The sequence below is a fragment of the Crocuta crocuta genome, unplaced genomic scaffold (assembly GCF_008692635.1).
Source record: "Crocuta crocuta isolate KB4526 unplaced genomic scaffold, BGI_CrCroc_1.0 scaffold72, whole genome shotgun sequence".
Classification (NCBI taxonomy): domain Eukaryota; kingdom Metazoa; phylum Chordata; class Mammalia; order Carnivora; family Hyaenidae; genus Crocuta; species Crocuta crocuta.
In genome coordinates this window covers 2,091,154-2,104,246 of record NW_027529427.1, presented here as the reverse complement: position 1 = coordinate 2,104,246, position 13,093 = coordinate 2,091,154, and the positions used below count along the sequence as shown (strand labels likewise).

Here is a 13,093-nt window from a genome sequence, read left to right as displayed (position 1 = left end):
AATCCTGGACAATTCGGTAAGACGCTCTCTTGTTTTCTTGCTGTGTACTGATGCACGCTGTGAAGCAGGCTCCAGGCTCTGAGCTGTCAGCATAGAGCCAGGCACGGGGCTCAAACTCACAAACTGCAAGATCATGACCTGAACTGAAGTTGGACGCTTAACCAACTGAGCCACCCAGGTGTCCCTCTTTCGCTGTTTCATTAGATCCTTCTGACAGCCGTGTAAGGCAGGCAGAATTGATGTTATCTCTCTCTATTTTATACTTGAAGAAGCTAAGAAATTAGGTAATGAGCCAGTCCCGGACCTGTCCTCTGATTACAGGCCCAGTGCAGTCAATTCCAAGGCATGTGGCTTCCCCCAACATTTTAACGCTCCTGAAACCAGGATGCATCTTATAATCACTGATATATCATAGTTTAATTGGCAGGTGTATATTCCTAGTGGTGTGTAAAAGAAGGGAGCATCTTCTATTGATAAAGTGTAGATTCACTGGAATGCAGTCACTGGATAGGAGTAGGAAGTAATAAGGGACACGAAGATGAGGTGAGAGATCAGGGAGGACTTTGTGGAGGAATCGTACAGCCCGCTGTCCCTTGGTCCCTTAGCTGCAACTCTGAATTCCAAAAGGTTTTGGTGGTGGTGTTGCTTCTTTGTTTGTTTTCAAGTTTGGCGCCCAAACTTATTTGGCGGCAACACCTGACCGGAACCGATATGAAGTAATTTATAACTCTAAGGAATTTATAAATATCATATTTAATTATAACCAAATTACATAATTTTAGTTATTCCACTTGCTGTGAAGATCAATATGGTTAGCTGCAGAAACATTAATGTTTGATAACGGAGTGTTGTCCCAGCCCGTTGTGGGGAGGGAGAGGAGAAGGTGTTACCTAATACTGGGTCCATGTCCTGTACTGTCTTTCTAAAATCTGTAAAATTCAGAATTTTGAAACCCGTCTAGACCCAAGGGTTATGGATAAGAGACTGGATTGTATCTGAACTGGGGCTTGATTGGTGGACAGATTTTCAATGTTTGGAGGGGATTTTAGGAAGAGGAAGAGCATCATCCCACACCAGCTTGGGTCTAGGTCTAAATCATTATCTAACCATTGAATTTGCTTTAAAGGCAGAGATGAGAGACATTTTTGATAAGTACTCTCCCTTAAGTCATGATTCAGACACAGTTAGAGGGTTGGACTTTCTGGGTTTGGCTCTTCCCCCACAGTATTAATCCCCTCCTTTTCCCACAAATCACCTGACTTCCCTGAAAACTCTGTAACACACCCTTTGACTGGAAAAGAATGTTGGGCAATCGGTGAAATTCCCCTCTCCTCCTTTCTCCCCCTGGAGCCCCAGATGGAGGGACCTCAGGCTTGACCAAAGTATGTAGTTCTTGTTTGAAAAGCAGAGGGAGCTCCAAGATCAAGGCTGAGTTACCCTTTCCCTATGTCCTGGTCTCCCAGCCCCCCCCCGTTTGTTTAGATCAGGGAATTTCAGACATGCACACTGGGGTAGGGAATCATACGAACAGAACCAGGACAGGGAGGCCAGAAGAAGTTCCTGCAGAGGGAGCGTCCAGGCCCTGAGCTGCCCTCCCTGGGAGTCGGCAGGGTCGCCCAGTATGCCCGCTGGCACGAGAGAGGGGACTGACCCACTTGCTCCCATCAGCTGCTGAAGGTAAAAACCTTAAAAACCGAGGAGCAGAGCTTTGATGGAAGAAACAAAGGCAGAAAACTTCACATAGGAAGGTTTTGGGCAAAGATGGGGGGGGGCTGGAAGGAGCAGAATAAAAGAAGGCAGAATATAGGCAACCTACTTTCTCTTAGATTGGCCCCCCCTTCTCCCACCGCCACCCCACTACTTACCACTGTTTTCAGGGTTAGAAACATTTTTGGCAAGACTCTTTTAAGAACCATGGAAAGATATCTCCTCTTTTTAGTAAAGGAAAAAAACCCCAAAACCCAAACCCTGGAAAATTAACATAGGAAATTGAGGGAATACCTTCCTTTCCTTTAGTGTTTCTCGTCCTTCAGCTGCCCTCCTTGTCATTTCCCACCCGACCCTGTCTCAGACCACTTCTCCCAAGGCCACTGCCTTCCCCTAGGGAAAGAAGCTCATTCCTCCATCACTGGTCATCCGGAGCACCACGGACAGAAGTACGTGCAACAGTAAACATAGTAAAGAGAGCTGGCGTGAAGCGACAAGGGGGGTCTTTGTCAAATGAGGAGGGAAACGTGTCCTAGATGCATAGTTGTGATGAGGAAAGATGTGTGAAGGCCTGAGGTGGAAATGGGGTTATTGTTTTGTGAGGGCAGGAGAGAGGCTGGTAGAGAGGAGGCAGGGGTCAGGGGTGGGGGAGAAGGAGGGAAACAGAGGAGGAAGAAAATTGGGAGAAAGTGCTTATTATTTTGGAGAAAAACTGGGAGAAGATCCCAAGAAGCAATGGTAGAGGGATAAGATCTACTTTTAGTCTAGAAAACGAATTGAAGTAGAAGCAGGGAGGGTGGGAGAGGGCAGGCCTCAAGTGGTGATCAATGTGCGGCTTTGTCATGAAGGTGACACTGAATCCCAGGTGACCCCACCACCAAAGCAGGTGCCTGTGTTTGTTAGACAAATACAGGCAGGCTTGCCACCCCTTTGCTCCAAAGTCCAGAGGTGCAGAGAGCCAGGACCAAGAGGCGTGTCGTGCACCAGGGACGAACAAATCGCCAGAGATGCGGTAAGTGATCACGAGTCTACAGAGATGTACGTGGGCTCTAGGCCCTTTATCTTCTCAAGAAAACAGCGAGGCTCAGAGGTCAAGGTTTTGGTTTGACCTAGGCCTTTTTGCTTTATTCCAACCTAAGATTCTCCATGTGCTCTTGCCCGCCTCCTTTCCCCTCCCTTCTACCCATGACAAATGTTATGGCGCTGCACTAGTCTGCTGGTACCTGGGTCATCCACCTCTCCATACGTCTTTTTTTTCAGGTACATTGTTCTGTTTTCCCTTTTGGCATCAGTTTATGCTGAGCCTACCATGTATGGGGAGATCCTGTCCCCTAACTATCCTCAGACATACCCCAATGAGATAGAGAAATCTTGGGATATAGAAGTTCCTGAAGGGTATGGGATCCATCTCTACTTCACCCATCTGGACATTGAGCTGTCAGAGAACTGCGCATATGACTCAGTGCAGGTATATTATAATAAGCACACAAAAGATAGGGCTGGGCGGAGGTGGTGGTGGAATGTTCTAGTCTCTCTGTCCCTTTTTCTGACCTCCATGCCAAAAGATTACCCTTTCTTAGCTTCCTTTTCATTCTTCTCTTAGATAGTGTCAGGAGACTTTGAAGAAGGGAAACTCTGTGGGCAGAGAACCAGCAAGAATCCCAACTCCCCGGTCGTGGAAGAGTTCCAAATCCCATACAACAAACTCCAGGTGATCTTTAAGTCAGACTTCTCCAATGAAGAACGTTTTACCGGGTTTGCTGCATACTATGTTGCTGTAGGTAAGGCTCACCCTTCTTTATGTGATTGACCCAGCTAAAAGATTAGAAGCAGAAGAAACTGAGCAATTCGATTCTGTTTGTAACTTAATAAGTGTTGACTTGACTTGGGTCTATCTCTCCATGAATTGCCTTTGTGAAATTCAAACACATGGTATCTTAGTATTGATGGTGATAATGATAAACATAGGTAATAAATAGTAATTTATTGAGAACCACTATAAACTGGGTTTATATTAAAACCCAGGAATTTTACCTATATTAATGTAAGCTTCATGTCAACTCTTCAAGGTGGATATTATGATATCCACTTAAAGATAAGGAAAGAGAAGTCTAGGAGAGTTAAGTAACTTGCCAAGAATCACATGAGGAACGCATGCTGTTCAAACCCATCCAATGGCAAACAAACCTTCAAATTCTGGGTGCTTCTATACCTAACTCCAGGTTAAAGTGAAGTTAGAACATCTCATAAAGCCAAACTATTGTTTAGATTTGATGCAAGTGCCCAAATCCTATAAAGGGATAAGTGTGCTAATTGCTTTTCCCTGCAGAAGACATTTCATCATGTTTAAAGTATAGAGTGTTGTTTCTGGAGCTGAAATGTTCTGTTTGTGAGAAAGGCCGAGAGTCTCTGACATTGAGAGCTCACTTACAGCTGTGCAACAGCAGGGCAAACCCTCAAATCATACTTCAGGAGAGTAATACAGAATAATACCATCCTGAAATGTGATTTATTCGTTTACTTATGAATGAACCCAACTTGTAGGGTTGGGTTTAGACTCATTCTTCCTTTTAGGTCTTTGTCCTTGACCTCAATCTTTCTCTACTTTTTTCTAGATATAAATGAGTGCACAGACTTTGCTGATGCCCCTTGTAGCCACTTCTGCAACAACTTCATGGGTGGTTACTACTGCTCCTGCCCCCCAGAATACTTCCTCCATGATGATATGAAGAATTGCGGAGGTGAGCTTGGCATCAAGAGGGGTGCATGCTCCCTGGGGTTTAGAATGGCTTGAGGCTTCAATTAGATCTTTGTTGACCTTTCCAATTTTGACTAGCCTCAGCCTTGCTTTGGCACCTACCTTTAGTTACCCATAAGCTGTGGAGGAGCCCCAAGAGTGGAGGAAGACAAGCCTACAGGGTCAAGTTAATGAATTGTAGAGAAGAAATAGATGCCTGTGAAGAGTCTAGCTGAGGGTGTTCATAACCGTGAAAGGCCCTATCATTAGCAAAGTGATGGGAACTCAATAGACCTTGGGTATCTCTACTGATTTGCATGGGGTATGTACTTGTGGTCTGTGGGTTCCAGTGAAGGATGGTTAGTTCATGAGAAGAGCCATAGAATGGAGCAGGAACTCCTTTGCTTGACCCTATATTTGATTCCCCTTTTCTCTCTTTCTCCCATAGTCAATTGCAGTGGGGATGTTTTCACGACACTGACTGGGGAGATCGCAAGTCCCAATTTTCCCAATCCGTACCCAGAGAACTCAAAGTGTGAATATAAGATCCTGTTGGAGGAGGGATACCAAGTAGTGGTGACTGTGCGGAGAGAAGATTTTGATGTGGAACCAGCTGATTCAGGGGGCCATTGCCCTGACAGTTTAGTTGTGAGTGATGAATGATTAGTTTTCCTCCCAACTCACGCAGAGAGATTTCTCTTCAAAGACAAATGATCTTTCCTTTTGTCGCTTCTTTTCTTCTCCTCCTTCTTATTTTATGGTACTTTTGTTACCTTCTTTACTTTTGTCCTCTCCATTTTACCTACCTGTATATTTTAGTTCTTTCTCTCTTCTGATTTAACTATCTTGTTTCATTTCAGTTTGCTGCAGGAGACAAACAATTTGGTCCTTACTGTGGTAATGGATTCCCTGGGCCACTAAAGATTGAAACTGGGAGTAATGTTCTTAATATCATCTTCCAAACTGACCAAACAGAGCAAAAAAAGGGCTGGAAACTTCGTTACCATGGAGATCGTGAGTAACCTAGAAGTTGGTCTTTGGTGCTACCAAAGTCCCCTGACAATATAAAATCCAAACAGGTAGATTGGATAGGTATCCTGAAATACTTCACTTCTTTAGCAAGATCTAAGCCTGTCAGTGGTAGCTAGAAATGCCTGAACCCCTAGGAATCCTTCAACTGGGCTTGCGGGTACAGATGACTTGGGGTGGTTAGTATGTACAACTTGGGGTGGTTTGTTAGTATGTACTAACACAGCTGGAAGGATGAAACTGGCTTAATGACTTCCTGGAGTATGTAAGGCCATATCATTTTATTATTTTATTATTTATTTTTTTAATATAATTTATTGTCAAATTGGTTTCCATACAACACCCAGTGCTCATCCCAACAAGTGCCCTCCTCAATGCCCATCACCCACTTTCCCCTCTCCTCATCCCCCATCAACCCTCAGTTTGTTCTCAGTATTTAAGAGTCTCTTATGCTTTGCCTTTAAGGCCATATTATTTTAGACATCTCCATTGGAATGCTAAGCACCAGGACTAAGGATGACTGAATGATTTTAGAGTGTGAAGATGATGTAAATAGAATAGAGATTCTCCAACTATTTGGTAATTTTTTTCCCCTCTTGTTCTTTTCAAGCAATCCCTTGTCCCAAAGAAGCCACTGATAATTCTGTTTGGGAGCCCGCGAAAGCAAAATATGTGTTCAAAGATGTGGTGAGGATAACCTGTCTGGAAGGGTTTGAAGTTGTACAGGTAAAGTACTGTTAGGGGCTTCTCCCTAATCCCTACGTCAGGGTGAGCATGCTGGAATTGTCTAATGGCTTACTGAATGTCCTTGTTTGAGCAAGGTATAGCACTTTTTCCATAAGCTGAATACCACACAGGATCTTTAGTCCTTTCTTGTGAGTCAAGGAGCTCCTTGGCCAGACTGACATTATCCTTTTGCTTTCAGTCTTTTTGGGGAAGGGATGCTGATATGCTGGGACAAAGTTGTCTTTTAGCCTCCACTCCTGGGTGCTTTGGGTCATTCTGCTAAGATAAGATGTCACCAAGCTTCTTATGGTCAGGACTCCTCTTTGATCTAAGGCCAGAGATCGATTCTGTTTTTGATTTTGATTTCTCATATCTCTCCTTATAAATTAATGGTGATGTGTATTATTCTCCAGGGAAATGTTGGCTCAAGATCTTTCTATTCTACTTGTCAAAGTGATGGAAAGTGGAGCAATTCAAAACTGAAATGTCAACGTATGTATCTCTTTAAAATGGGACTCTGTTTTTTCCTTTCAAGGGGAATTGAAAGATGGGTTCATCAAGATTGAAATTCATGTTTTCCTCTTAGGCTTGTGAGAGAGTGGGTCGGATTTTTTTGAAGAGAGGCCGGACAATTGATTGCCAGCCCAGATCTGGCCCTAGACTGGCCAGACTAACAAGCTTCTTTCAAAAAAAGAAGCTGTGGGACTGGTAGAGTTAGTGGCACCATAGAGGTCCATTCCCGGCTTCTGTAGGGGCCTCCACCAACCACTGAGAAGCTACAACTCTTTGCTGGCTTTCAAGGGGCTGTCTGATTTGGCAGGACTCAGTGATCTGAGAAGATTCAACCCGGGTGTGCCTATGAATGTGAGGGTAGGGAAGGAGTTAGGAACATGGCCTGGAGGATGGAACTGGCTCCAATGACTGTTTCTAGAAGGAAGTGGCTTTCCTGACCATCACTCTCCTGCCTTCCTCTTGTAGCTGTGGACTGTGGAACTCCTGAACCCATTCAGCATGGTACAGTTAAAGATCCAGAAGACACTTTATTTGGTTCTGTCATTCACTATACTTGTGAGGCGCCATATTACTACATGGAAATTGAAGAAAGTGGTAGGTTTCTTTGACTAGGGAAAAGAGGAGAAAGAGTGAGAGTTGGAGAGCGAATAGCTCACTCTTTCTGGGTTGGGGAGAATTTGGAGAGAAATGAAAGAGATTGGACGGACTTCGTTTATTCTCTTGGCTTAGTCTAGAGATGCAGTTTTCCTATGGGGATATAGGATCATCTGTGGGGAATTAAAGAGGTCATCTAGCTCAGTTTCACAACTATGGTAGGAATTCCCCTTATGATATCCGTTTTCATGTAGTTATCTAGCTTTTGACCAATTTTTGAATGTAGAACCTACAGGAGTAATGCTTCCAGTATCAAGTCACCATACCGAATGACTGCTTAAAAAATGTATATATATTTAATGTTTATGTATTAATTTATTTTGAGGGAGGGAGAGTGCAAGTAGGGGAGGGGCAGAGAGAGAGGAGAGAGAGAATTTCAACTGTGAGAATTTTAACTGCAAGATAATGACCTGAGCTGAAATCAAGAGTTGGATGCTCAGCTGACTGAGCCACCCAGATGCCCCCAAATTCCTGGCTTTCTTGATGGAGAGGAGTTGGCAGTACTAAATGAAAGATGGGAAAAGATATAATATGTACTACTTTGTTGCTTTTAATTTGATTTATTTTCCCACTGTAACCCTTCTTCTGCTTTGGAGACTCTTCCTTTCCCTCCTTTGGCAGAATAGAGGACAGAAGGATTGTTTAGAGGGTGTTCTCAAGATTCTTTTCTAGTTGATTTGATTCGATCCCCTCCTCAAATGTCAGAGTTGCTGAGGCTCTGAATGAAAGGGGGGAATGAAAAGGAGAAGATGTGATGGTGAGCGTGTTCTGTGTCCCTTGTGCTATTCCAGAGGAGTATCGCTGTGCTGGCAATGGGAGCTGGGTGAATGAATTGCTGGGCACGGAGCTGCCAAAATGTGTTCCAGGTAATCATGGCTCAGGGTTGGGGAGAGACCATAGACATACGTGCAGGTGAGGGGGCCCAGTCTCTGAAAGTAGCTGTAGTCTTTTTGGGAAAGGACTTAACACTCTGGGTCTAGCCCAATGAAGTGGAGATAACACTGGGTTGTGGGCTCTCCAGCGCCTTGGGGAATTCCTCTGCTGCGCTGACTCAGGCCAACTGACAGGAAATAGGAAATCAGCCAGTGACAGTTGGCGTCAGAGAGAGGTCCAGTTAGGTTTGGTAAAGTAGATCTAGTAAGGGGATGTAGAGTTGCTGAAAACAGGGCCTGAAAATTGAGAGTGAGGAATCCACATGCAGAAACAAGACCAGCTGAATAGCTCCGTTATTATGTAAAAGTCTATATGGCAACAAGATATAAAAGGAATAAAAGAAATGAGACGTTACAGACAGATCAGAGTTGAATAGAAGACTTTCAGGCAAAGCCAGAATAATAATGATGATCTTGGTAGTAACTACAGTGTCATTGAGGGCTAGGTACTGAGCTAATTAATTGCATTTATTATCTCCTTTCAGTCCTTGCAACAACCCGTTGAGGTGTTATTAGTCCCATTTCAGAGATGAGTGAACTGAGTACAAGGTCACAGAGTTAGTAAGAGGCAGCAGTAGACTTTGAACCCAGATCTGTCTGAGTCCAAAGTCTGTTACGCTCTACTCAGAGTTCACTCAGGCTGACTACTGAGGGATTTAGGTAAGCTGACTTCATCTGGAATAAAATTCAGTTGTAGTTGCTTTCGGTAATGGCAAAGCGTTCAAACCTGGAATCAATGGGGAATGAAATGAAGGATGAAAGAAGAGACCCCTCCCTTTGCCCTACCTCCATGGATTACTAGGAGGCCTCAGCTGCAGTTAGGACTTCAGTACAGAAGGCGATAAGCATTTGACCCGTCAGAAGAAGGTAGAATGCTCCTCCACTATCTGTATGAGGAAAGAATCTCCCAGCACTGGCTCCGGTTGGGCTGCTGTCCCTGTACGCTGAACCTAGAATGAAGAGAACCTTTAGAGGGGCTGTTCCTATTGTGAGGCACTAGTTCATTTGGACTCTTCAATTCTCACGCGGCTACAGTTTAACCAGAGTCTTACCCACAAGACTGCCTGTGGCTTTGGAAAAGTGAGATGCTTGGTGATTACATTCAGGGTGAGTCAGATACTCAGATGGTTGACCAAATGGAGGGTTGGCTCTATTGTGCTAGAGAATTCTGAAGGCCAGGAGGTTTTCTGAGTGGTTGGAGGATCTGCAGGAGGCCAATAATTTATTTCTTGATCCCTCTCTACCTTGTTCTTCTTCCTTCCTAGTCTGTGGTGTTCCCAGTAAGCCCTTTGTAGGAAGACAGAGGATATTTGGAGGATCCATTGCAGAAATTGAAAATTTCCCCTGGCAAGTCTTCTTTTCAAGCCCATGGGCTGGTGGGGTCCTCATCGATGAGTACTGGGTGCTGACAGCTGCCCACGTCGTGGAGGGAAACCGTGACCCAGTAATGTATGTTGGGTCCACCTCAGTAGTCACCTCAGAACTGACAAAAGCCCAAATGCTTACTGCCGAGCGTGTGATTATTCATCCGGGTTGGGTATTCATGGATGCCCCAGAAAAAAGGAAGAATTTTGACAATGACATTGCACTTGTACAGCTGAAAGAGCCAGTGAAAATGGGACCCGCTGTCTCCCCTATCTGCCTGCCAGGTACCTCCTCAGAATACGATCCCTCAGTGGGAGACCTGGGACTGATCTCAGGCTGGGGCCGAACAAAGAAAAGAGATCATGTGCTCCAGCTCAGAGGGGCAAAGTTACCCATTGCTCCCTTAGAAAGGTGCCGGGAGGTGAAAGGGGAAAATGTTAAAGTGGATATAAATACCTTTGTTTTCACTAATAACATGATCTGTGCTGGAGGAGAGAAGGGTGTAGATAGCTGTGAAGGGGATAGTGGCGGAGCCTTTGCTATACAGCTACCCAAAGTAGAGACCCCCAAATTCTATGTAGCTGGTCTAGTGTCCTGGGGCCCCCAGTGTGGAACCTATGGGATCTACACACGAGTAAAGAACTATATTGACTGGATAAAGAAGACAATACAGGAAAACAGTACCCCCAGTAGGGACTGATCCATCCATACACCACCAGCCTCTTCAAGGACTATGACCAATCTGCTTTCTGTTCCTCTCAATATTCCCATGATTTCACTATGATTGAAAAATGACTTGGGAGTATGATTTAAATAGAACTTGATTGTTGGGATATCTAGCTGAGAGTAGTGTTTGATCATTACATAGTGCTGGCCATTCAGTGTGGTCTTAATCTATGGGGTCCTCTCCCTTGAATACCAACTATGGCTAACGACATGAGAAGGATGCTCCTATCTTGCCCTATTCCCTAGTGAGTCCCCTCTCCTCCTTCCTGATGATTGCCCGACATTACAGTTCTGACTGGAAGATTTAGTGTTGGGCATACCCTTGATTTTTTGCTTCCCCTTTACTGTTTGAACTTGTGTTTGCTTTATCATACTCAGTGTCTACTCTCTACTCATAATAAATCATGTTTATAACTCAGTTCTGGCTGACTTGTCTTATTCCACATCAGGACCTCAGCCCCAGAGAAAGGTGAGGAATGGGCTGTTGTGTCATGGAAATTCAGTCATCTAGCAACTAATATTTAATTGTCATGAAAAGGGAATTCTGATTTTCTCTTCTCTTCCAATTGAGATTTAATGAATATTGTGGGTTGGCGTGAAGTCATCAATACAAGGTACTATAAGCTGCTTTTGAAATTTATGAAATAAACCCAAACTTCATTCAGAAGTCCACACACAACACTTAGAATTGGTTGTTTAAGATCTTTAGGTATAAAAATTTGAGGTATAAATTATTACAGTGTCTCAAAAAATTAATTTTCCTTTAATACTCATTTGTATGATATAATGTTTTTGGCATAGTACAATATTATTACTTAATAAAAAGAAAAAAGAAATTGAACACTCTTATCCGTTTTCCTCGTGGTTTTGATCAATTCATCAGTCAGGCAACAATGCCTTCTTTGGACTGAACTCTGCCATGACATTATAGCTGAAAATTCTGGTGAGGACGGACCCAAAGACTGTCCCTTCTATTCTTTTGCAAGAGAGTAAAAAACAACAACAACAACAACAACAACAACAACAACAAACCACCAAACAACCTTCCTCCTCCCCAGAAAATGGATTAGTAATGAAAAATGACCACAGAGTTGTGCTAGCGGAATTTTGGGACTCTCTAAAGTTGCTTTTTGCGTGATTCCTAGAATCAGCAATTTTACTTTATACTTCCTGCATGCCTGGGTTGTTTTAAACTAAAAATATGAGAGAGCTATTTTTCAACTTTACTGAGATATAATTGACAAAATTGTAAAATATTTAAGGTGGGCAATGTGATGATTTCATATGCATGTATATTGTGAAAGGTTCCCCCATCACATTAATTAATTCATCACCTCACATATTTACCCTTATAAATATTTTTTTGGGGTGAGAACACTTTAAGTTCTACTCTCTTAGCAAATTTCAATTATACAGTATAGCATTACCAACTACAGCCACCATGTTATACATTAGAGCTTCAGACGTTACCCATCTTCTAACTGAAAGCTTTTATCATTTTTCCAAACTCTCCTTATTTCCCCTATACTTACCCCCACCATCCCCTGCCAGTAACCACTTTTCTATTCTCTGTTTCCATGAGTTTGGCTTAATTTTTTTTTAAATTTTTTAATGTTTTATTTATTTCTAGGAGAGAGAGAGAGACAGCGTGAGCAGGGGAGGGTCAGAGAGAGAGGGAGCCACAGACTGAAACAGGCTCCAGGCTCTGAGCTGGCAGTCAGCACAGAGCCCGACGCGGGGCTCGAACCCACAAACTGCGAGATCATGACCTAAGCGAAAGTTGGACGCTTAACCAACTAAGCCACCCAGGCGCCCCGGCTTAATTTTTTTTTTTAAGTTTCCACATATAAGCAATGCCATGCAATATTTGCCTTCTCTGTCTGGCTAATTTCACTTAGCATAATACCGTCCAGAGTTGTCTATGACATCATTTCCTTTTTTTAAAAAAAGTTGAATAATATCCCATTGTATGTAATATACACCATATTTTCTTGATCCATTCATCTCTTGGCACTTAGGCTGTTCCATACCTTGGTTATTGTGATTAATGCTGCAAAGAACATTGGAGTAGAGACATCTCTTTGAGATAATAGTTTAGTTTCTCTTGAATATATATATCCAGAGGTGGGACTGCTGTATCATATATATTTTTACTTTTTATTTACAAAATATTATATTTATTTTTAAGTAATTTCTACACCCACGTGGAGCTCGAACTTACCACCCCGAGATCAAGAGATGCACACTCTACTGACCGAGCCAGGCAGGCACCTCCATATTTCTATTTTTAATTACCTGAAACACCTCCATGCTGTTTTGCATAGTGGCTGTAGCAGTTTACGTTCCCAGGAACAGTGTACATGTGTTCCCTTTTCGCCACATCCTTGCCAACATTTGTTATCTTTTTTTGTTTTTAGTAGCCATCCTAATAGATGTGCGGTGACATTTCATTGTGGTTTTGATTTGCATCTCCCTGATGATTAGTGATACTGAGAACATTTTAATGTACCTGTTTGTCATTGGTATGTCTTCTGAAAAGTGTCTATTCGGGTCCTTTTCCCGTTTTAAAATGGAGTTATTTCCCTTTTTGCCATTGAGCTGTAGTTGTTCCTTGTGACTTTTGGGTATTAAACCTTTATTGGATTTGTGGTTTGCAAATATTTTCTTCCATTCAGTCGTTTTCCTTTTCATTTTGTTGATGGTT

General features: G+C 43.1%; 1 protein-coding gene across 6 annotated transcripts; it reads left to right on the top strand.

Moving 5' to 3' along the window:
* The first annotated feature begins 1,520 nt into the window (after window positions 1-1,520).
* Window positions 1,521-10,807, top strand: C1S (complement C1s). 6 transcript variants are annotated; one of them, XM_077759077.1, is made up of 13 exons: window positions 1,521-1,677; window positions 2,105-2,156; window positions 2,556-2,719; window positions 2,968-3,175; window positions 3,311-3,488; window positions 4,323-4,448; window positions 4,893-5,092; window positions 5,305-5,458; window positions 6,084-6,199; window positions 6,613-6,691; window positions 7,178-7,306; window positions 8,158-8,232; window positions 9,564-10,807. In XM_077759077.1, exons 3-13 carry the CDS (start codon window positions 2,715-2,717, stop codon window positions 10,361-10,363), a joined length of 2,070 nt encoding a protein of 689 aa, XP_077615203.1. In that variant the 5' UTR covers window positions 1,521-1,677; window positions 2,105-2,156; window positions 2,556-2,714; the 3' UTR covers window positions 10,364-10,807. The 6 variants fall into 6 exon arrangements, with proteins under 6 accessions (XP_077615203.1, XP_077615202.1, XP_077615204.1 ...); XM_077759076.1 differs by having other exon boundaries at window positions 2,072-2,156; XM_077759078.1 differs by having other exon boundaries at window positions 2,017-2,156; window positions 2,611-2,719.
* Window positions 10,808-13,093: the final 2,286 nt, after the last annotated feature.

Excerpts from the sequence above, each read along its gene's own strand:
- C1S (XM_077759079.1), top strand. Across the intron at positions 3,176-3,310 it reads GCGCATATGACTCAGTGCAG|ATAGTGTCAGGAGACTTTGA; the intron begins GTATATTATAAT and ends TTCTTCTCTTAG. Across the intron at positions 3,489-4,322 it reads TGCATACTATGTTGCTGTAG|ATATAAATGAGTGCACAGAC; the intron begins GTAAGGCTCACC and ends ACTTTTTTCTAG.